The sequence below is a fragment of the Phoenix dactylifera genome, unplaced genomic scaffold, assembly GCF_009389715.1.
Source record: "Phoenix dactylifera cultivar Barhee BC4 unplaced genomic scaffold, palm_55x_up_171113_PBpolish2nd_filt_p 001568F, whole genome shotgun sequence".
Lineage (NCBI taxonomy): Eukaryota > Viridiplantae > Streptophyta > Magnoliopsida > Arecales > Arecaceae > Phoenix > Phoenix dactylifera.
This window is the reverse complement of record NW_024068875.1, coordinates 23507-46637: the sequence shown is the minus strand read 5'-3', so window position 1 is coordinate 46637 and position 23131 is coordinate 23507. Positions and strand designations below refer to the sequence as shown.

The following is a 23131-nucleotide window of genomic DNA, read 5'->3' as shown; positions in this document are numbered from 1 at the left end:
AATTTCACTCACAAACTAAATATACCCTTAAGAGTCAACTTTCAAATGGTGGAGTGGGTATAGAATAGAATGACAAAAATAAATCCTTCCTAGCATCAACAAAATATATATATATATATATATATATATATATATATATATATATATAATTGTCGAGGATACCCAGTAGCATTTTCTATAAGTGATTATTTTTCTGATAAATTGATTAGTAGTTATTCAAGAGTAGAATCTTATGTTGAAAATTATATCAAAGCTATACCTTTCCCTTGGAGGTGAGCAGATAAATATAAATAAAGAAACGAAAGAGAAATCTGGTGCAATACTAGTTTGAATGTCATGCAAATTGGCCAAGTTGGAACATGCAATGCTGATACAACCATCAATAAGTGAAAAAATAGGCATGTCCTTGAGATGATGTATTATTAATTTGGGTTGTGTTAGGTTTTCGGTAATATTAGGCCAGGACTCAATATGCCAAGATCAACTCAATATTGAGATAACAATGTTTTGCTCTACAAATTTTGAAGAGCTACTCTGGATGAACCGAGCCATATAGGATAGCCGACATGTCATCATCTTCATCAACATAACATCAACTAGATTCATTAAAAATAATATTTAAATATATTTTACAAACCCAGCTCATGCCGATGAGAAATATGCACGCCAGATATTCCATGAAGCTTGTCCAATAAAAAGATTTGCCAAGTATTCTTGTACCATGAAAACGAATATGGGATGCAATGCAAAAAAATATGATATTTCTTTTTTGTTCGTCACTATGATAAAATGAGGCTCATCTTATTGAAAAATGGCTGAAAACCATTACCGACGTTGTGGAGCATAGCTAGCATTCCATATAGAAACTCAACAAGATATTTAAAACCAGGTATACGAGTTAAGCTCTCAGCAACCGTGCTCCAAAGCTGCATACTCTTTATCCTCTAATGGTTTTTAAGTTGCTGTACCAATAAAAACCATTCCATAGCCACCAATAGGAGGCTCGGAAGTTGTCAGTCCACTAAGCAAGAGAAAGATATCCAGAAAAAGAGTAATGAAGCTATAATCAGGATATATATCCAAGTCGATGAACGCAGGCAGCCAGCACACATTCACCGTGATTGCACACTGCGAGAATTACCACCAGAACATCAAGGCAGGGCTGGACTACCCATCTGGACTGATTTCAATTAATTAGAAGGACCAGCAACCCAGCCAGGGCACGCTTCGTTCAAACTTCCAAATAACCCTCACCCGCAAGGAAACTGCAGTAGGATCCCACAAGAAGAAAAGACATTCAGGTCTCCAACAAGCAGCAGAACGGGGCAAAAACCCCTAAACGGCATTTCTCTGAGAATCCTTTCGAAAAGACAGAACAGTGGGAACCAATTATGATTTGTGGTAAACAACAGATCACCACTGGAATATTGCCATCTGTAGTTTTCCTATTCGCTAAGATGTAAAAAGCGTGCTAAGCTAACCGAGAAACCGAAACTCATGACAAGAAAACAAAATTTCAAATATAGAGGTAGAGCTTCACACGAGAAGCAGCTTCAATTGTACCTCTGATTTTATGACAATCTGCACAAAGCTAACCAAAAGTGCATGGCCATTCAATCAGGACTAGGACTCATTTTCCACAGAACCCCCTGCGCCTGGCGGAGCATCTGGGCAGGAGGTTGGGAATGAGTCGTTACCAGAGTGAGGAACATGTGAATATGCAAGCAGGGAAGCCCCAATTGAGATAGACAAGCCAATGCAGCCCCATAGCCATCTCCATCTTATTTTCCGTCTCAGGCGTTGCATGCGAGCTAATTCTGCATATTTGCCAAGAAAGTAAAGCAAGCATACTTAGCTTATATTTCAAACATAGGCACAAGGCGCAAAAAGAGCTTATTAACTGGTCCAAATAATGCAACCTGGTGTATGAAATGCATAACCACAGATCAGGGTAAGTCGAAGTGTCAAGATATAAATGAACATGCCTGGCTAAACATACAATCATTTTGCATCATAAAAAGTATCTAATGCACAGAAAAATTTAGCATTTTGCAATTCATTACTCAATAACAGGGAGTAAAACACAAACTCTCTGTAACCTGGAGCTTGGAGGTGGTAAGACCCAGCTAAACTAGTTAATCTTCATCATGCCCAAAATGAAATGTGGGGTCTGAATATCATGTCATCTTAGATCCTCAACATTCTCAGCACATGCATTGGACTCTATTCTTCAAATTTATATGCGCATACATACCTGGACATGTTCGCAGATGGACTAATAAGCTCACTGTCCATAAGCACCCACTAAATAACTTTTTCGACAAGTCAGCTCCCAAGAAGCACTCAGTCACGACAAAAGACTCCATATGCATGTAATGCTATAGATTTGTTTACTTGACACGGCCACCACACAAAAAAAGAAAAAATAAAAGGAGTAAAAGCCATATGGTTCTTTTTTAAAGATGAGTTCAAGCACGATCAAAAACTCAAAACTTGGGATTGGACCAGCAATTTGAAAAAAAATATGGACTTGGGTATGCCAATCTGAACACTCGATCAATGCATGACAAGTTTTGAATAAAATGTAAGAAGAAAATATAAAATCAACAATAATCGTCATATAATTAATGACTAATGTTTGATTACTATCATCGATTATAAAGAACACTCGAACATTCTTTTTGTTAAAGCTTGCACTGACCATATAGGTCAAATGAACTCAAATAAATATGAACTCTGAGTGTAATCATTCTCCATCATGCAAATCTAGAACATCATAAGGACATGAAATTGCAACAATATGATAGAAATTTAGTACAACATTTTACTGAACACGTATGTCACAACCCCCGAAATAGGTGCTGGAGCAAAAGGCTAATGTGATTACTCCAAGTTCCTCAATGCCGGTGACCTACGATATTTGGTCTCTGATCCCTTATGGAAACTACCAATCCCTCAAAAGATTAAAATCTTCCTTTGGTAATGTATCAGGAATTGTTTAAACACAAGGGAGAACTTTAAAAGGAAGAACAGGAAAGACTTTGGAGGCAGAACTGCATGGGATATGGCTGAATCCACTACATTTATTCATTAGGTGCCGGTTTATCAAACTCATATGGGCAGAAGTATTAAGCACCCTCAACATATAGGATTACCCCATTCTCTTAGAGCCTTCTCGTTGAAATGGAGGAAACAGAATATTCCTAACGATGCTAACCTGGAATTCCTTTTACTAATGACAGCTATCTCATGGTCCTGCTAGAGAGAGAGAAATTCTCGAATATTTAGCAACCAGACACGCTCAGAAAACTAGGTGCTTCAGACAGGATTGAGATTGTTCAATGAATGGTCCAAACTTTGCCCTCAAAAACACCTCCCTAGTGTCTCTTAAGTTGTGGAAACTTATTAGAAATGTAGTCTGTCAGTGATATTCTGTCCTGTCATTCTTTTCTTTTATTTTTCTGCTTGTGCATTCTTTTCTCTAATCAATTTGGGTGGCTTTGCCTCCTGTTCAGAAAAAAGGGGCCTATATGAAGGACCAAATGTAAAACAATAGGTATCTACTGAGAACATAGAAAGGAATTGGTCCAAGTACCCACATGACACTTCCGCATTTTATCTATTCTTTAAGCTCGTTTGATTCCATAAACAAAATTGTTTCATCCATTCTTCTAAGTCCTAATATGAAAATATGAAGATCAAATCGATAACCTCATATGGACACACATAAATGTTACACCCCATTATATAATTTAGGTAAAGATATATAACTGGACATTATTCTGATTAGGTTCATTGCTTCTGCTCTCATCCATTACTTCTTCAAGAACAACTTGAAGCATTCTTATATGGGTTGGGTTACACACGTTACATTAACTCCTTGAAAAAGGAGATAACGATTCAAAACCAACAACATAAGTATCCAAATTGAAGATCTAAAATATTTGAACATGATCTAAACTATAAGAGAAATGCCTCGAAAGCCTAGAAACTAAAACTTATGTATTTTGGTGGTCTCTAATCTAGTCATCAAATAAGTGCCAGAATAGACAATTTTAGTAACATGATTCTACATTTTACTATGATTTAATCATCAAAACCTAGTGAATAGAAATTTACCCATGTTTTAAGATGCGTAGATCATGATCCATAGAATAGATTTCATAAGGTGGATTTTCAATTTATATGCCCTATCATGTATTTTATTACAGTAGTACAATTAGTATCGTCCATTTTTGTGCTGATTTGACAAATATTTTAGAGACCACCAAAATATATAACTTTTGATTTCTAGGCATCTTTTCTAGTGTAGTAAATCCATTTTTCTAGGCATTTTATATTTGGATGCTATACCATTGATTTTAAAATCACTAACTCCTTTTTCGAGTACTAAATGTAAATTATGTAATTACTTTTTCAAGAACAAACAGAAGTGCTCTTCCATTACTTCTTCAAGAACAGAAAGGCAACAAGGAGGGAGGTCTCACAAAGGGAGTACAGAGCAAAGGACAAAATACTTATTTGGATCATGCTTGAGCAAAAGCCTATGTACCATGGATTATAGGAGATTTAATTACAAGATACAATTATGCTATACCAAACTTCATTCATGTGATGTCGACTTTGAGCATAACTATTGTGGTAAAACCAACCGAATAATTCAGGACTCTACTGATCCACTGATCAATTGAAAACTCTGGTGATCTTGACACAAAACAGGATGATATTTGACCAATTCAGCTTCCTTTTAAACAGATTTTTGGCTGATCCTTTCTGACTATGCCAGGTTTTGACCCGGAGCAAACTGTTGTAAAAACATTAAGTTGAAAAAAAAAGAAGAAAAAGGGGATCATTGACAGAGATTGGATTTACTATCCAAGTATTCTCAACCATTAAACAGAAATTTGAAGGCACCAATTGACCAATTAGGTAAACTTGATCAAATGAAAGGTTTTATACTATTTTTAATTTAAACAGTTAACTTCGAAGTAAATTTAACCATATCTATTACAGTAAAGCATCTTTGGGAACATATTTGAGTCACAAGGATGAAATTTATATGGATGAAGTTGGTTGGCATAAATCTCACTAACAAAACAACTACCAACAATGAAAAAACTAAGGACCTAGGTGAGTTAGAGAAATAAAAAAGCTAACGCATAATTATTTAACATAAGGATAATACCCCATTCCACCAAATCATTGACAGTAAAAGTTACGTTGCTCTCCGAAATGATGTTCTACTCTAACAAACAAGATAAAGCATTCAAGGGATCCTGCTTATCTCACCAAAATCCTGTTTGGTGTCAGCAATAAAAACATAAGAGATGTTAATTGACGAAGTTTCTTAAATGCAACAAGAGGCATTCTTGTGTATTATAAGAAATCATAGCCCTCCATCAGCCAGGAAATCACAAAATAATAAAGTAATCATGTTTCCTCACTACACCTGGTGAAAAGGGATAGGGGAAGCCACATATATTTAGTTAGCATCAACAGCAAGGATCCAATAGCATGTTACTTCTGGTTCCATGCTAGATTAAAGCTTACTAAACTTGCAATTAGAAATGTAAAGGAAAAGCATATCAACTCTATATATAATGCAACTTGATGACAAGTGAACAAGTTTGCTTAGCAATGTGGAACTTTAGAAGCCTAAATACGGCATTAAATTTTGTACTGAGAAAAGGCGAGTAGGAAGAAATGCTCTCCACCACATGCTATAAGATTTTAAGGATGAAAATTGAAACAGAATTGAGGATAGGTAACCACATGAAAGCAAGAACATATTCGAAAAACTAGATGGAAACTACATACTATTAAAAAAACTCAAGTTTGTGAAATTGTTTAATCTCAAAAAAGTTTAATGCTACAACCATGCACGCACATATAAATGGTAACTACAGTAAATGAAAAACATGGTGAACATTTCTCAGGGAGGGAGGGACCACCACTGGGGTTATAGAGTTCTTCTTTGCTTTGGTGATGTCTGCACTAAATGGCATTTTCAAAATTTGTAAGATGCAGATAATCAATATGGAAGTGGAAAACGACAAGAGATACGCTGTATGTGCACTAAGAAGTTCATCAAACAGGGAAAGATATAAATTCATTTTATGCATAACCTATTATATGTATGATCATCATACTATCATCCAAAACAATGAAGTAAAACATAAACTACTCAACACCAACACTAATTGTTAAATAATAAGATCAATTGCCTCATGATAAATAAGAGGAAGAAGACTTTCAGAAGCAACCTTACCTACAATTTCCTGATTCCTCTGGGACATTTCACGGTTCACAGCTTCATAGTACTGCACTCGATTTCTCAGCCGAGAAATTTCATGGTTTTTTGAATGAATGACTGCCTCAGCAGCAGCTTCTGCTTCAGCCCGTACCAAACCTCTTTCTACAGCTTCAGAAACAAACCTTGCAACTGTGATCTCTTGGCAAATTGCTGCAGGATCTATCACAAGTTGAGCATCTTCAGCATGCTCGATTGCTGGAAATGATACACCCACATGAGATAGATATTTGGCAGTCTTGTTCCACTGGTTCTGCATGTGGAGAAGAGCCTCCTCTGCTATTTTTCGTCTACCGATCTCCTCGAGAAGATTAAGTCTTAAGGCACGTAGTTCAATTTCAGGATTTGTGTTAAGGGATGGAGATCTGGAACCGTCAGAGAAAAAATCTGCATAACTTTAATGTCAGTCATAGAAAATTAGGTGAAGTTATTGCAATACAGAAATTTGACAATTTAGACCAACAACACTTAAGGAAATATGTCAATTTTTCATATTAGCAATTCAAGGCAATATTAGTTAACCAATATCTAAAAAATGTATCTATGCAGGTTGGAAACAAATATACAAAATTGCTCTAAAAGCTGAAGTCCACATGGCATTTCAATTTTGACTAATTGTTTAAAGCTTGTTTCATTGAAGTGGGAGGACTAACAAAAAGGGGCATGGAGAAGAATTATGATAATCCAAGGTAAAAAATGAAGTTCAGTACTATACTCCAACTTGCCAATGAAAAGGTTTGCAGTGTGAGTGAAATGCTTTTCCTTCCTCCTTACTTCAATTTGAGATGAATATACTAGTATAGCGATAAAGATGGAGAATCTTCAGTGTTCTTGTTAGAGTATCTCTGTGTCTTATGAATTTGTACTTGTTTGTTGACGATATGTAATTCGAAGGGTTGTTTGAGCAAATAAGGAATAACAAATGTTGCTAGAATGTTTTTCACTGCCCTCAGCACTTGGTCGATCTGTATGTTGGCCTGGTTGATGCCAGAAGTACTAGAAAGCCAGTAAATTGTGTCACAAGGCACATCATTGGTATCACAGTCATTGTCATTATGTGGTATTAGTTGCTATTCAGATCTTATTCAGGGTCGAACACTCTGCATTGAAATTCAATTAGTGTTACTCTTCTTCACCACCAGTGAAGTCCTAATAAAAGCAACTAACCAAGTTGCGTTTTGGAACAATAGGGTAATCTCTAAGTATTGAAAAGATTAGGATATACAAAATGTATAATGACTTGGTAACCGGATGATTTAACTGCAGAAACACCTATGGGGCTATTTTGTTGGGGATGTGAAACTGGATTCAATAGATGACAGTAGTATGATCTACTCTAAAATCACAAGGCCTGCACTGTCGATAAAGAGCTACCGTGCAATGGCCCAGAGGAAAGAGGGAAAATTGTTTGATTATACGATACAAGCCAGAGGTCAACATTTGAAATCTGTTCTTGGAGGAACAGATATTCATGACTGAAATATTTGCATCTTCAGAGAAAAGAGCTAGAGCCAATCGTTCTAAGAAAGAACAATTATGATGCAAAGGTAATTAATTGGTGCGGATAAGATGAGATCACCTTCAGCGGCATCATAGAACTCGGGCTGGTTAGATAGGCGTGACTGATTCTCGAATCTGGCGCTGCAACTGCTTGTGACGCTCCTTGAATCCTGAGGATCAAGGAAGTCATCTTTACCATCATCGTCTTCCTCTTCTTCTTCTTCTCCTTCTCCTTCTCCTTCATGTTGTTGATTCTCATATCCGTCTTCCTGTTGTTTCTCCACCGAACAGTTGGCGGTCAAACCAGCTTCCTCGTTCGCCTGTTCTCCGAGTTCCATCGTCTTTACAGCCAGATGAACGGAAGGGATCTCGAAGCCATCGCGGCGGCTGGCCGGCGCGGCGGCGCCGGCGGGGTGGGCGGCGCCGGCGGGGTGGGCGGCGCGGCGGCCCTTGCGGTTGACGACGTAAGGCGAGGGGGAGATGGAGGTGGGCGGGGAGTTCGGGAGGAGCGCCGGGTCGGGGGTGGCGTAGAGGGCCGAAGAGATGAAGTAGGGCCCGGGCGGGGGCAAGGGCGCGGAGGAGGGGGCGGCGAAGGTGGTGGTGGTTGTGCAGTCCCGGTGGTGATCGGGAGGGATGGGGTGCTTGGGCTTCTGGGGAGCGGAGCGGTCGGCGTTGGGTTCCAGCAGCCGCTCCAACGCGATCGACGTCATCGTCGGCATCGTCTTCTCCTCTGGCGTCGGAACCCTAGGCGGCAATAAATAGGATGAGAGAGAGAGAGAAAGAGAGGGAGAAAGGGGGGGGGGGGGGGGGGGATATTTTGTTTTGGCTATAATCAATTTCTGGTCTTATACTAGTTGGTTGGCGGAGGAGAGGGCTGACGAGCAGCTTGCGAAGGAAGAAAGGGGAAGCAGCCTTGTCATAAACAAATTCCAATCGAAACCATGAAGACTCCAGGACAGCGGGTCGCGCGTGGGTAGGGGTTCAGGATGCCTCCCACTTCCCCCCGCCCCCCCGGGGCAAGGCGCAACGCGGAAGCTACAAAGGAAGAAGAAGCCCTTGGATTTGAGACACGTGGTCTTTGAAGATTCGGAAAAGCAGCCGGGGCCCACGAAGAGATCCGGAATCCTCCGCTGGTGGGATCCTTTGTTTGTTAGCCTTTTTGTTTGCTTGTTGCGATTTCCCCCCTCGAAGGGTTGGGCCTGAAATTTAAACTCGGGGACCTTCGCGCAAAGGTGGAGAGGCAGGTGAGCCCGCCTGAGAGTCGCCGGGAAGAAACATGTTCATTTATTAAAAGGTTTTTTTTATGGGTATCCATCTAAATATTAAATTTTATATAAATATTTTCTCAATATATATATATATAATAATTATTTTACTATTTATTTATTTTTATCTTTATATATATGTACATATCCACATCATCTAATAATATTAAAAAATTAACAATTTCAAATTAAAATAACTAAAATATGTTTAATGGATAGACATGCAATAAGAAATATTTATAAAACGATTGCAGAACAAAAAAATAATTATAAAATTTTATTTTATTTTTAATTAAAATAAATATTGTTTTTATTAATTATATTAGAAGAACCCTTATATTATAAGTATTTATGCAAAAATAGTATTTTATATGATACAGAAATAAATATAAATTTTAAAAAATATTTATATAAATTTGGTTTTTGAGAGGGATATTCATGTAAAAAAAAAATTTATTAAATGCTCGTTGATCGTTCGCCGTGGGTCTTATTGGTTTGATCACTCTCCCGATGAGGCACGACCATTTATTTCTTCATGTATTCCGTCATGCCCGGCGCCGAGTTAAATGGAATCCACCGTTGGTTGCACGACCGCCTTGACACCTCCGTGGGCAGATCCGGCGCGCATGTGACTTCTGCTTTCTATGTCGTCATGATGACAGCAATAATGATATCATCGTGGGAGGGTTCCCTTGGCGACCAATCCACATTTTCCATCATTGAATTCTTCTTTAATTTGGCCAGGAACCTTCCGGTCGCCTCGAGCCTCATTTGAGCCAGCAGAGTCGTAATAGGACCTGATGAGAGGTAATTTCGTCTTAGATTACAGAACTTCAGAAACATACGTAGCCTAGCAAAACAAATTCCATCGCTTAGCACCCTGTACTAATTTTAAAATTTTAGTAGAGAGCTTGATAACAATATAATTATAAATTTGCATCTTAATTTGGTATACAATAAGCCAATATTTAGTAAAAAGAATCTTTTCTAAAATTTTATTCAAACAAAAATTTGTAGTAAATCTTGAGCCGTTGATTGGTAGGCCAAGCAAGCGGTACAAGGCAATTTTTCATTGTCTAAGATTTAAATCCTAAAAAACTCATAAAAGAGCGAAAAAAAATAAACGTGAATAAAAGCAAATCCATGCTGCAGGCCACTCTAGCCTTCTATGCTATAAAACATCTATTGTGTCCAATGAAGTCTAACTAGTTAGAACTGCAAATCGGGCTGTAACCCTAAATTACTTTTTTTTTTATGTTTCAAGATTATCTTTTTTTTTTCTTAGGTTTTTTTTTCTATTACTCTGTAGCCACTCATCTAATTGGTACGGAGCGATATTTTGTGTGTAGCCACTCTATAGCTCAAATAAAATATAAATTTATAAAATTTATTTAATAATTTAAAAGAGAAAAGCATGCATCTTTCAAATTTTTCAGCGTACTTGATTATTACTTGAGAATGGTAAAAAAAAAATTATTCTATGCCGCATTACAAATAGATAATTTTCAACGCTGATATATTTTTCTATAGATTATGTTCCTTGACTTTGTGATTGAAAATATCCTCATCTTCATCGGAACATTTTTCGTTACCAAAATGTCATGAACATTTTCCTTTTTTTTCTGAAACTTAAAGAGTATAGAAGGATATTTTAAAGCGTTATGTTGCATCATAAAAAAAAACAGCCAAATATATTTAAAATTTCTATTATACTAAAAATAAATATAATCAAATTTTATATGGTGCGTTTAAAAATTAGGTTGCAGAGCCTTCTCAATCTGGGCCGTGGGAGCCTACACGGGCGGTCTGTGATGGAGATCCGACAAGGCGACCTCCTCCGGTCAAGCCGCGCACGGGAGCTCCTCCTTGGGCGGTGCGATCTAACCGCGCATGTTTTTTTTTTCCTTTAATCCTTCTCCCCGGGGCATCTCGCCCTTTCCCGTCCGCCGTTCTCCTCGTCGGCGTTGCTTTGCCGCCGGCAACACCCACGGCCTCCCTCTGGTACACCTCTCTCTCTTCTCCATGGAGCTTCCATCTATCGTGGGCTCTCTTCTCCATCCGGCCATCACCAACTCTCTCCCTGCTCACCATGCTATCTCTCTCTCTCTCTCTCTCTCTTCTTTTTTTTTTTTCTATATATAAAAAGATCTCTAATCTCGTATCTTTTTGCGGAAGGGCTTCCTACCGGAAAATTGAACACAGGAAAGAAGGGGAAGCCGCGGGATCTAATTTTTCTTGGAAGGTGGAGGAAAAGAAGAAGAAGGGGGAAGCAGGAGGCGTACGATGGCGTTGAGGCGGAGTGTGACCAGACTCGTCGGCGATCTCAATCTCCTCCCATCCCTTCTTCCTCGGGGTGCTGCTCTTCTCCATTCCCACGCCACCAGCTTCGGTACAGTAGGAGCCCTTGCCGAATCTCCCATTATGAGGCTTCTCTCCTTTTGCTTAGCCTAAATTAGTTCGATTTCTGGAATAAATGATTTTCATGCACTAATAGCGACGATTGCTTGCACGCTACGAGCGTCGTATGATGTTGGAGGATGACCGGTTTTCTTTTCTCTCCACTTCCACTTCCCAGTTCGATCCAGTAGCGTTCTATCTTCTTGGTTTCCATTAACAGGAACAATTTGGCCAGAGACGGAAATGTGGAATTGAGATAGTGTGATGGATTGCCAAAAGTTTGGAAGGAGGGGAGGGGAAAAATACAGGAACACCACATAGTTGATATATCCATATATCTATCCTCGATCAAGTGTAAAAAAAGAAAAGCACCATGGCCCGAAACATTTTAGTATTACTAGTTCGAATTGCATAACTGCTTGTTGGTGAGTGCTGCATAATCAATGACAAAGAGTTGAATGACTAAAAACATGGATAATGGAATTACTTTTTGAATCGATCAATTCAACCATTGCAAAACAATTCACAGAATGATTTGGATAATGTTGTCAATTTCATTCAATACTCTGGAGGAAGGTGTTGTTACCGTACTAATGGTGAAGCATATACCTAAGTTTCAGGGCACCTGCTTTCTTAACATATGCATTATAGTGCTAATTGGGTTTCTGTAAATCATGTTATCGCTGACAAGGTGAAGACTTGTATTCATATTGAAATATGTATCTGTAATTTTCATTGTCTTTGTTCAAGAGAGATAAATCCTTGTGCAGGGTTCAAAGAAGTGCCAGAAGAAGAAAAAAGTAAATTGGTTGGTAATGTCTTCACTAGCGTTTCTTCGAACTATGATCTCATGAATGATATGATGAGTGCTGGATTGCATAGGCTGTGGAAAGATAGGTTGGGCCGTTTGAAATTAACCCGTGCATCTCTCCAACCAAATACGCCATGGTTGATCCTGATTCTTCTCTTTGTTAATGTTTTTTCCAGGTTGGTTTCAAAATTGCATCCTTTTCCAGGAATGAAACATCTTGATGTGGCCGGGGGAACAGGTAAAATCATGCTGCTATAGACTTAGTTGCTTTTGCTTATAGTAATAGAGCATTAAGTCAAGCATGCCATCCCCTCATGTTGGGACAATTAGTACACGGATAACCAAATCATCTTTTCTACATGCTGACTTCAGTTACCAACAGATAGTTCAAAAATGGACATTTTTTTATTAATTTTAATTTTGCAGTATTTGTTCACCGTAGAGCAGGGATCTAGTTGGATCAAACATTTTAACCAACAATTTCGTAACACGTTTTCCTTTTCAATTATGAACTTTTAAGCAAATATAGGTTATATATATGCATCTTAATGCAATTTCAATCTGTACTTGATAAGTTGGTTGTTATGGTTGTTGAGATCTGAAGGAGGTCCCACAATAGTTGTTGGTACTATTCACAAGTGATGTAGCCTTGATTGGCAGGGTAAAAAAGCAGGAATTACTCCTAGTTGCTTAATATTAACCGCATCCTTTTATTATACGTGATCACAAATTCTCAATTTATTCTTTACCGCACAGCCTACCCTTTCTATTTTTATCGATACACCTTTCTGCATTAAGGTCAACATCATGTACTCTATTATTTATGGAGAAATCATTCATTATATCTCATTGCATCCGACAACCACATATTGCAGCTTACTTGTTTGAAGGTTTTGCATAGAGATAATTATTTGAATCTGGACATGCAAATTTATGAACTTGCAGGTGATGTAGCATTTCGTGTTTTAGAAAGTATAAATAGTGTCAGCCGCAGGGCCATGCAGCATGGTCTAGCTGAGACGGAAGAAGAAACACAAATATACATATGCGACATTAACCCAAATATGTTGAATGTTGGCAAGAAGCGTGCTATTGAAAGAGGTATATACCTAACTTTTATGTTGTCATTTCATCTTACTTTGTTCTGAAGATCTTATGCCCTACTTCTAGTAATTCAACTTCTGTTACATAGGGCTGGGTGAAAATCACTGCCTTCATTGGATAGAGGGTGATGCAGAAGCTTTGAGTTTTGATGATGGATCAATGGATGGTTACACTATTGCTTTTGGGATCAGAAATGTCACGCGCATTGAGAAAGCTCTCGCAGAGGCTTACAGGTGAAGAAGTTGAAGTCTGTGTGCGTGACAGTTTTAGTTGATCATTGAATGTCTGTTTTGAATTTATCAAGTTATCCTAGAAATGTAGTGTGATGCTAGAGAATTATGTCAAAGTGGCAAACATGAGGTATTTGTTTCAGAATGCTTAAGACACTTGTTAAATTGGAATAACAAACTATGTACTGAAATATGATTTACATGTAACAACTGTTTATAATTTGTTATTGTGCTCGAAGAAGAATGAGTGACTTGTTAATTTGTCTCCTTGGCTTCCATGTTACATGAGTCCGATACATTTACATTTTCAGGGTTCTAAAACGAGGAGGCAGGTTCCTTTGTCTGGAGTTGAGTCATGTAGAACTTCCGATCTTCAAGCAACTGTGAGTTACTCTCTACTTGCAAACATGGAAACATGTTCTGTGGAACATGATTACTAGTTAGAAACCTCTGCTGCAAATCTGATCAACCCCATATGTTATGTCATGATCGCGTGTTAACTCATCGAGGCGACAGCTTCATCTGTGAAGTGAATTGCATATTGGAGTCGCGCCTGCTGTTAATTTCCTACTGCAGTGCATATCTGAAAATCTCTATTATCCTTTGCAGCTATGATTATTACTCATTTTCAGTCATTCCAGCGATGGGAGAGCTAGTAGCCGGTGACCGAGAATCATACAAATACTTGGTTGAGAGTATCCGCCGGTTCCCTAACCAGGTGAGATAAAACTTTTTCCATTTTATATACTTAAATGTTGAAATGAGGTACAGATAAACAGGTTGTAAGTATGTATATCCCTCCATCTTTGCTGTTTCTAGTTTCTGGTTGCTCCTACATTTTCCACCTCATGTAATGTTGTATATGCACGCCCGCAGATGAAGATGAATTAATAAGACCATGCATGTTACCTTGTTGTTACAAACTGAATGTTTGGAATTGAAGGTTGTAGTTTGGTGTTGACAAGGAAATGGTGATTTATTCCCTTATATGGAATTGTAATTTCATTTTGCTCTGTATTGTAGTAAAGCTGTTACCACTCATGGAGAAGTCTCCATACATGTGGTGTCTGAATCCATGCACTGTCACATGGCTAGATTTACAGAAGCATTATTCAGTAGTTGAATAGTGAAAGACCCAATCATAGCAAGACTCGATAGCCTTCCTATTCTTATTGAAATTACATTATTCTCAATTCTGTTTTACCCTAACCTTTTTTTTCCTTCTCTTTGGTGCAGGAGGCGTTTGCTCGCATGATTGTTGACACAGGCTTCCAGAAAGTAGAATATGAAAACCTTGTTGGGGGTGTAGTTGCCATTCACTCTGGACTGAAATTGTAGGGAGATTCATTTAATCTTGTGATGATTCTCAATCTTCAGAGTTCAGTGGCCAGTTGGGTTCTAACCAAAGAACTGGACATCCGTGCAGACGTGTTAATGGCAACCTATCAGTAGAATTTATTCTATTGGCATCTTAATTTATAATTTATTTTGGTGTTCCAGTAGATAAAGCAAGTTTTGTATTGATGATTAATATAAATTTTGTGCTTAGAAATCTTTCGATTTATTGTGATTTTTTTAGTGATTATACAAAGCATATATTAAATAATTTATAATTAGTTGTTGGTATTGTGCTTTGTGCCCTCGTTAGGATTGTGCTCATGATAATACCAAACATCTACTATTTTTGGTCTCATCTGCTCCAATTGTGCAGGCAATCTTAATTTTTTTACTCACTTTTGTGATACCCAGTATTTGGGCCCGGTCCATTTGACCGGCCCAGAGTATTTGGTCCAGCCCATTTCGGCCAAAATAATAATAAAAACAACTCACACGTGCTTGGCACATGAGGAGAGGGAAGAAGACTCCAGATCGAAGTCTTTTTGTCTCCCAATCTCACCAAAAGTAATTCAACCAGGGGGCAGATTTTAGCCTTTTTTTGGTCCTATTTAAAGCCCCTCCGACCTTTTCTTTGATCTCACTGGAGAACTCCCAACCTCTTTATCATAGTTGTCATCGGATTTCTCTATTCTTCTTCCTTGATCGTCACTTGTGACTGGCACCATAATTGCAGGAAATTATTGTCAAAAGCTAGGTAAGGACTCGAAATCATTAAATCTACCTTCTCTTCCCTCTTCGGTAACTCTTGAGAGCCCAATTTTGCTGGAGATCCTGGGTTTTTTGGTGAAAAAAAGGGTGATGCCTTGTTTTTCTTATTTGCGGAAATCGACCTCTTTATCGTCCTATTTTGGCAAGTTCCATCATCGATTCTTGTCGTTGAAGCCTTCCTCCATTCCTTCGCAGTGGCTTGTGGTAATGGTCGGAGGTCTAGCCACCAAATTTGCCTTATTTCATGACTTAAGGGGTCAGAACCTCTTTTTTGACTATTTTTGGTGCCGCCAGTCGTAGCCGACTGCTTGTTGACCGCTTAGGAGCCTTTCATTCAGATGATGGAGCTATCGAAACCACTAGCTTATGTTGCACCAGAGATTGAGATTAGTTTGAGTTGGACCTCCAGATTAAGCCTACTCGAGTCCGCGTCATTTCTACTTTATTGTATTATTAGTTGCTTTTGTTATTGGTTGAGTCAATTTGGTTAGTTGTTGAGTCAAGTAATTAGATCAATTGATTAGACCAATGTTGGTAAGTGATTAATTAATGTAAAGGTCTAAGTTTGGTATGTAATCAATTAATTGACTTAGTTAATTGATTGAATTGATGTAAGGGCCCAAGTTTGGTATGTCATCAATTGATGGATTTGATGTAAGGCCTATATAAAGGCCACGCCCCTAATGAATTAGGGCATTAATCAAATAAATAAAAAAAATTTCTTGGCTTGGCCGACTTTCTTCTCTTCCTCACGCTGGGCGTGAGCCCTTCTTCCCTTCTTTCTTCCTACGTTTCCAAAATCTCTTCTTCCTGCGTCTCTACAACCTCTTTCTTCCCTCTTCTCCCTGGAGTAGTCCTCCATCATTTTGTCCAAGATAATAAGCAACATATCGCAAGTAGATATATTGTCTAGAAAGACTTTGCTGCAAGATGATGCGTAGCTCACTACAAGAAAATGTGCGGTATTTTGACTCTGCCACAGGAAAGATGTGGGCATGGCTCAAGATCGATTAGAATAATTGAATATTAGAAAGGATTTGAAATCATGAACAAAGACTTAAATTTTTAAAAAATTTTGATTCGTATATTAGTACTGCATATATATTTATTTTCTGCAAAATATTATCTACTTAATTGCCTGATTTATCTAGCTAAAGTGTTCATTACTTACTGGACTGTCTAGCTCATTATATGATTGCTTACTGAGATCCGAAGAATTAGCTCGACTCGGAGATTTATCATAGGAGAGCGATTAGAGATAATATTTTGATATTTTTATTTAGATTTTTATTGGTTTTGTAATACTTTTAATTTTATCATTTAAATAGAATTTGAACGTTATTAATTTAAATTATTTTTGCTAGATGATCATGATATCATGATTAGATGCCTTGCATGCTTGTGGGGAAAATTTCTCTGAGTGTATGGCGATTATTGCGACCTCCGGCTTGCGATATCGGGGTGGAGGCATGACAACTTTAATACGGGAATTAGGTCTTCCTTAGTAGGTTGCCAAATGGTTTGTGATTTTCTGGACATCTGAAATATGTGAAGTTTTCTTTCAATACAATGTTGTTGGGAACGCGCAAAATATGTCTCTTGGATCGAAGCAATCCTTGGCCAATTACAATAAAATAAACAAACAGGAAACCATCTCTCTTTGTTGTTAATATCTTGGGCACTTTATCCTCTCCTCACAATTCTGAGCCCTATTATTTTCAGCATTGTCCACATCCGATTGTTTTCATCTGCCATGCGTTGAATAAAGATGATCTTTGCATGAATTTGTTATCATTTTGATTTTACAAGCACTAGAAAATACCGACAGATCCTTCTTCTACCCGAAGAAATTAGCGAGGAATTTGTTCTCATGTTCAAATCTTAGCATTCGGGGTTTCTCTCCCTGGAGCATCTGACGTGTTCTTGTTGACCTTACAAATTTAAATGTAGTAATCAAAATGGTGTCATGCTTATGTTTGACGTGGGATGGAGACGGAAGGTGACTTTGAGCACGTAGTTGGGTAGGTGGCCGGCTGGCCCTACGTTAACCTGTTTGTACTCTATTCTGTTATTTTATGTAGTTATAAACTAGGCTTCAAACTGCTGACGCAGCTTCAGGGATTGACTGTTCGCATGCTTCGGGAAGTGGAAATCACCACCATCTTCTACGAACACATATTCCCAGATAAGTCAAACAAGATCTAGATATTATTATCTCGTCGGGCCGAGTTTTGTAGTATGTTTAACGTGTCATTATCTCTACTGATATTACACCCTATGGGATCGATCGAGTCAGAACCCTGTCAATAGGTCTTGGTGAACAACCAATTACCGACCTGGTGTCATTGATTGCTCTGTTGGAAACTAAACTGCATTTTGACCATGTATGCTTGTTGATCCTAAAACTCGGAGTACTCTAAACTGTATTACAAAGTATTATAATCCTAGAAGGACGAAGTTGTAAAAAGCTATCAATGTTAGAGTGGAAAAGTTGATCGTTCAATTTTATAAATGATGTTACAGAATTTTGGAGGATAATTTGGAGAGAGATCGAAAGCATCGGGGGACAGGTCGGCAACCCTAGTAGCCTAATTTTTATTTTTGAAGTAACAAACGAACCTCTTTTAAGGACTCATTTTTTTGGGAGGAATAAAATTTACCCAAAATTTTCTATTTAAAAAAAAAAAAGTCAAATACAAACACCTAACAAAAGTCACGGTACGATCATTTTGTCTTGCATGCAAAATATTACTACTAATATATAAACAACAATGATTCAAATCTTAGAGAAAGAGGGATTATGGGCAACATATGACACGAAGTAGGTCCTCTACCTATCGTGTTCGGATGGTAAGCGAGGTGAACCGCTGAATCCGCCGAGGGTGCATGATTTGAGAATCATTGACCGAGGATTTGAGATGATCCAATAAATTAGCAGGGCATGCGTAACACGGATAGCGCGCGGTAAACTATCAGCATGCGCCAACTGTACCCTCCAACGTACGTCTCTGATTCATTATGATTTCCGGCTCCAGATTAGGAGGAGAATAAAAAACGACGCCAAAAGAAACCGAAACGAAACTTTAGACCGCCGAGGCTCTAGAGGGGCCCACACCGGCACGTATGAGATGGTTTGAGGAAAAGAGGACAGAGAGGGGGAAAGGGTCCCACAGGCGCACACGAGAATCGTGTGACGGTTCATCAAACCTTCATCTAACCGTCCGTCCGCGTTCGTGATAAAAGTAAAAGGAAGCCCCCGTTGGAACCTTTGAATGCAGGCGATCCAAATTTAGGAGAGCAGAGAGGCCTAAAGCAGAGAGAGGGGTGAAAAAGAAACGGAAAGTATTAAGGAAACGGCGCAAAGCCCCTCCTCTAAAACAGCCGTCACTCATCCTTCCCTTCCCCCCCAACTATATTCAAGTCAAAGTCGACCTCCCTTTCCCCTTCTCTCCCCCTTTTAATTATTCCAGCCGTCAGGATACGAACCCGCCGCCCACCCTGTTTCTTTGAGCAATCGAACACCGTAGAGTAGATAGTTTAGTTTCCTCCTCTTGCCTCCAAGAAAGGAAGAAGAGAAAGAGGGAGAGAGAGAGCCGTCAGATGGCGTCGGCGACGATGATGACGGTGGGGGCGCCGGTGTTCCGGTCGGAGTACATGTTCTCGGAGCAGCACGGCGGGTATATAGAGCGCCGGCAGCTCTTCCTTCGCAGCTACCACTTCTCCCGGAAGCAGAGCCCCCGGGAGCGGGTCCGCCGCTCCCTCGTCCGCGTCCGCCGCCTCGTGTGGGTCCGCCTCCGCGCCGCCCGCAGGCTGCCGCGCCTCCTCTGGGTTCGCCTCCGCTCCGCCTGCTGGCCCTCCGCCCCCCGCCGCCGTCGCAGCTTCCAACGCCTCGCGGCCCTCCAGCCCCGTCGATCGAGTGCCAGCTCCAGCGCCGCCGGCGTCAGCGACTGGTCCTCGTAAGGCAACGGCAACTACCAGTAGCCATCGAGAAAGAGAACGAACTAGCAGCAGCAGCCGATCTCAAGGATGATGAAGATGATGAAGTTTCTTCGTTTTTTTTTTCTTTTTGCTTTTTCCATTTCTAATTAATTCAACGCATATCTGCGGCTCAAGTTTACGGTAGAGGACGAGAAATCTTTCTCCTCCTCGTCTGTTGTTTATTAAAGAAAATAGGCTTTTCCCTTTTTTTATTTGGAAGAATTAATATTAACAACCCCCTCACCCCTCCCCGGCGCCACGGCGGCTGCTGCTCGGACGGCCATGGCGAGAAAATTTAGGAAGAATTCCAGATTTCGAATTGACAGCACAGCAGCGGACGCTTGGAATTCAGCGAAAGCAAAAGTTCCGGCAGTCGGCATTTCGTTGAAAGTTTGTGCCCTCGCTTTTTGGGGCAACCCCATCTGGAATCCCGCAAACTCCGATACCAGCCTAGCTGCAGCGGCGGAGTTTCTTCCGTCCCACTTCTTTTACTTTCACATTGATCTACAGGGTTCTTCGGGTCGTATCTTTCGTGCGGGAGAAGGATCGACTCCTTTCTCGGCGTCGACCGTTGGATCGATCCACGCACAGATGTCGAGGCGGCTATGATCCAACGGTGGATTCGCTCGGGGCAAGGTGGAGTCTCCTTTTGCGCGAAAGATGCAACCCATGTGCGCGCGCGATTTCTGATGGCTTGATGACACCATGCATCTTCGGTAATGGAGGTTTTGAATTTGATGTACCGAAGTCCCTTTTTATCATAACGATCTACACTTTAATATCAAATCAAATCTTCTTGCTTGTTGATATAATATTAGAAGAGGCAAAGGTCGATATGGTAACCCGCCAATCCGTACAGGTAATCACATATTCTCGTGGATTAGGGTGCTCTTATTCTCGAGGGAAGAAGACAATCTTGCCGCACTTCAGCGAGCTTGCGAATGCCTTGTGGCATTAGCAGTTAGGCTGAAATCGAGAGAAGAATAAAAAGAAGGAAGAAACAAAGGACTGAGGTATGAGGATAAGGATAAGCTATCCTGGAAAGATTAGGCTTCACCAGTAAAGCTTGCGCTGATGCCGCTTGTTCGCGAATGGAACGGAGACAACTTGCATGCTGACGTTAACTCTTTGTTGCCTAGAGTTGCAAGTGAAAGGCATTTTCTTTATATTACATTACAACGAGGGCCCCACGGCAATTCCATCTTATCTCTAATTGCTTGTAATTGAAGCAAGCAACCTGGCTTGCTGGATGAGTACATGTATGGGATTGGGAAGCAATCGGTTGAGATTGTTTGCGACGGAATTAAAATGCGTTGTATGATCCCTAGTTCTTTTCGCGTGCCCTCATGGACAAAATGGGTGTAAAGGCCTTCATTAATCACCGATTCCGTGCATGGCGCATAAAAACCGCTAGGTAAGGGCATGCCAAGCACCACTTGCTTACAATCAAGTTTTCTGGTCCAGTCATGTATAAACTGCAAATGTTGACCCGTAATACGACCCGACCCGACCTGCTTAGACTTGACCCAACTCATTTTAGAGGATCCATGGGGCTGGGTCGGGTCTGAATTTATTGAATTCATATCCAACACGACCCACTTGAAATTTAGATAATTTTGAATTTTTAATCCCACAACCCAACTTGACCCAAATTTATAAAACTATTTGGGCCCGTGGGCTGCAACCTGCAAGCGTGCAATACAAGTTCTGAAGCCATGGATGGATTGACCCGACCTAGACTTGTATTTTTTGGATTGGGACCGGACTCGATCAGACCCGAATGATCCGTTGGGTCAAAACTTGTAGCAGGGGACCTGACCCAACTCGACTCGATCTATCGGGTTGGATCTGCATCCATAATTAGGATCAGATGATGGAGGACCACTGCGGAGAGAATAGAGAAAGAAGAGGAAGGAGGAGAAAGGAGGAGAAAAGAAGAGGAGGAAGAAGAGAAGAGGGGAAGAAAGAGAAGCTAGCTTTTTTATTCAATTCTTCAATGTCCTAATTCATGAGAGGGGCGACCTTTATATAGGCCTTACATCACGTCAATCAATTGACGACATATCAAACTTGAATCCTCAATCAATTGACTAAGTCAACCGATTGATTATATACCAAAATCAATCCAATCACTCGATCCAATTATACGACTTAACAGCTAACCCAATTGACTTGACTAAAACAAAAGCAAATGACCAAATCGACTCAAATACAAAAAATAAAAATAAAACAGACTCAAATGGATCCAATTTGGGCCTGACTCAATCTAGTGGCTCATGATCATCTTCCAGCCACAACGAAGTCAATCTCTGGTGCGAACGCGAGCGAGTGGCTCTGATGGCACAATCGTCTGGATGAACATCTCTGATGTCCTCATCAACTCCTTCTATCTGAAAAAAACTCGACCCCATCGAGTGCAGGTTTGGTCGACTGTCGTACTGCTCCAGAAGGTCAGGGTCAAGGCGCTGCAACTCGGCTCGCGAAATCCATGTCACGTTAGATTTTGGTTGGTCTTTCCACCGAACAAGGTAATGTTGGCATCCATCGTTTCTGGTTGACATAACCTGCTCTGCTGCTCATCCAGTATTTGCTCTATTTGTTCTTTGCGTGCATAAAATTTTGGAGGTGGCGGCTCAACAATAAGTACTGGGTCAGGGTGATCAATAAAAGCAGGTGTGTCAACAAAGGGGTCAGAATGAATAATTGTTGTCTTTTTATAAGGGATTAAATCTTTAATATTAAATGTCGCACAATTTCATAGTCATCAGGAAGATCTATAACATATGCATTCGATTTAATTTTCTTTAGGACTATGAATAGACCCGCACTACAAGTTTGTAGTTTCTTGAACGTTCCGGAAGGAAGTTGTTCATGCCTAATTCTTACCATGACATAATTTTCCACACTTAGCCCTTGATAACGTTTGTGCAAATCAGCAAGAAATTTATATTTTAAGTTATTAGAGTTAATGCGTTTGCTAATCTGTAGATGTGATGCAAAGGACTATGCAGACTCAGACACTCTATATTTATGAATCATGAGGATTAGGTCTACGGCGGCAGGGTGCTCAAAGCTGGACCCCACACTGTTAACTCGAGCTACAAGGGCAAACACGGGTAATTGGCTCTCGATATCTTTCACTATCCCTTTCGACGTAGTGATGTGAAGTGGTTTGTTTGTACCTAGGTCAATAGTTTTCTTTTGAAAATCATTCTGGACAAATTTTAATTCGATGTGTTCGTCATCAAAGTCTTCTACATAATCTTTTATATTTGGTTCATAGACTTCTTCGATATATTCGACCTCTTGGTTCCCAGCTTCTGGTTCAGTAATCATATATGTCTTAGTGGAACATTGAGATACTATGTGGCCGAATTATTGACACTTAGAACATTAGGTTTGGTTCCTAGGGATATGGGGAAGGACTATA

At 39.8% G+C, this 23131-nt stretch overlaps 3 protein-coding genes across 5 annotated transcripts; 2 read left to right on the top strand and 1 right to left on the bottom strand.

Moving 5' to 3' along the window:
* Nucleotides 1–780: 780 nt before the first annotated feature.
* LOC103713463 lies at nt 781–8835 on the bottom strand. Of its 2 annotated transcripts, XM_039122543.1 has the most exons (4): nt 8662–8835; nt 7890–8554; nt 6269–6697; nt 781–1817 (listed from the first exon to the last, which is right to left on the bottom strand). In XM_039122543.1, exons 2-4 carry the CDS (start codon nt 8527–8529, stop codon nt 1624–1626), a joined length of 1263 nt encoding a protein of 420 aa, XP_038978471.1. In that variant the 5' UTR covers nt 8530–8554; nt 8662–8835; the 3' UTR covers nt 781–1623. The 2 variants fall into 2 exon arrangements, with proteins under 2 accessions (XP_038978471.1, XP_008798626.2); XM_008800404.4 differs by having other exon boundaries at nt 7890–8835.
* Nucleotides 8836–10874: 2039 nt separating this feature from the next.
* On the top strand, nt 10875–15243 carry LOC103713462 (2-methoxy-6-polyprenyl-1,4-benzoquinol methylase, mitochondrial). 2 transcript variants are annotated; one of them, XM_039122542.1, is made up of 9 exons: nt 10880–11076; nt 11251–11464; nt 12243–12369; nt 12460–12521; nt 13229–13384; nt 13476–13620; nt 13929–14000; nt 14227–14335; nt 14854–15243. In XM_039122542.1, the coding sequence occupies exons 2-9, from the start codon at nt 11359–11361 to the stop codon at nt 14953–14955; spliced, it is 879 nt and encodes a 292-aa protein (XP_038978470.1). In that variant the 5' UTR covers nt 10880–11076; nt 11251–11358; the 3' UTR covers nt 14956–15243. The 2 variants fall into 2 exon arrangements, with proteins under 2 accessions (XP_038978469.1, XP_038978470.1); XM_039122541.1 differs by having other exon boundaries at nt 10875–11076; nt 12243–12521.
* Nucleotides 15244–19020: 3777 nt separating this feature from the next.
* On the top strand, nt 19021–19907 carry LOC103713461. The gene has a single exon (XM_026807117.2). It carries the CDS (start codon nt 19324–19326, stop codon nt 19681–19683), a length of 360 nt encoding a protein of 119 aa, XP_026662918.2. The 5' UTR covers nt 19021–19323; the 3' UTR covers nt 19684–19907.
* Nucleotides 19908–23131: the final 3224 nt, after the last annotated feature.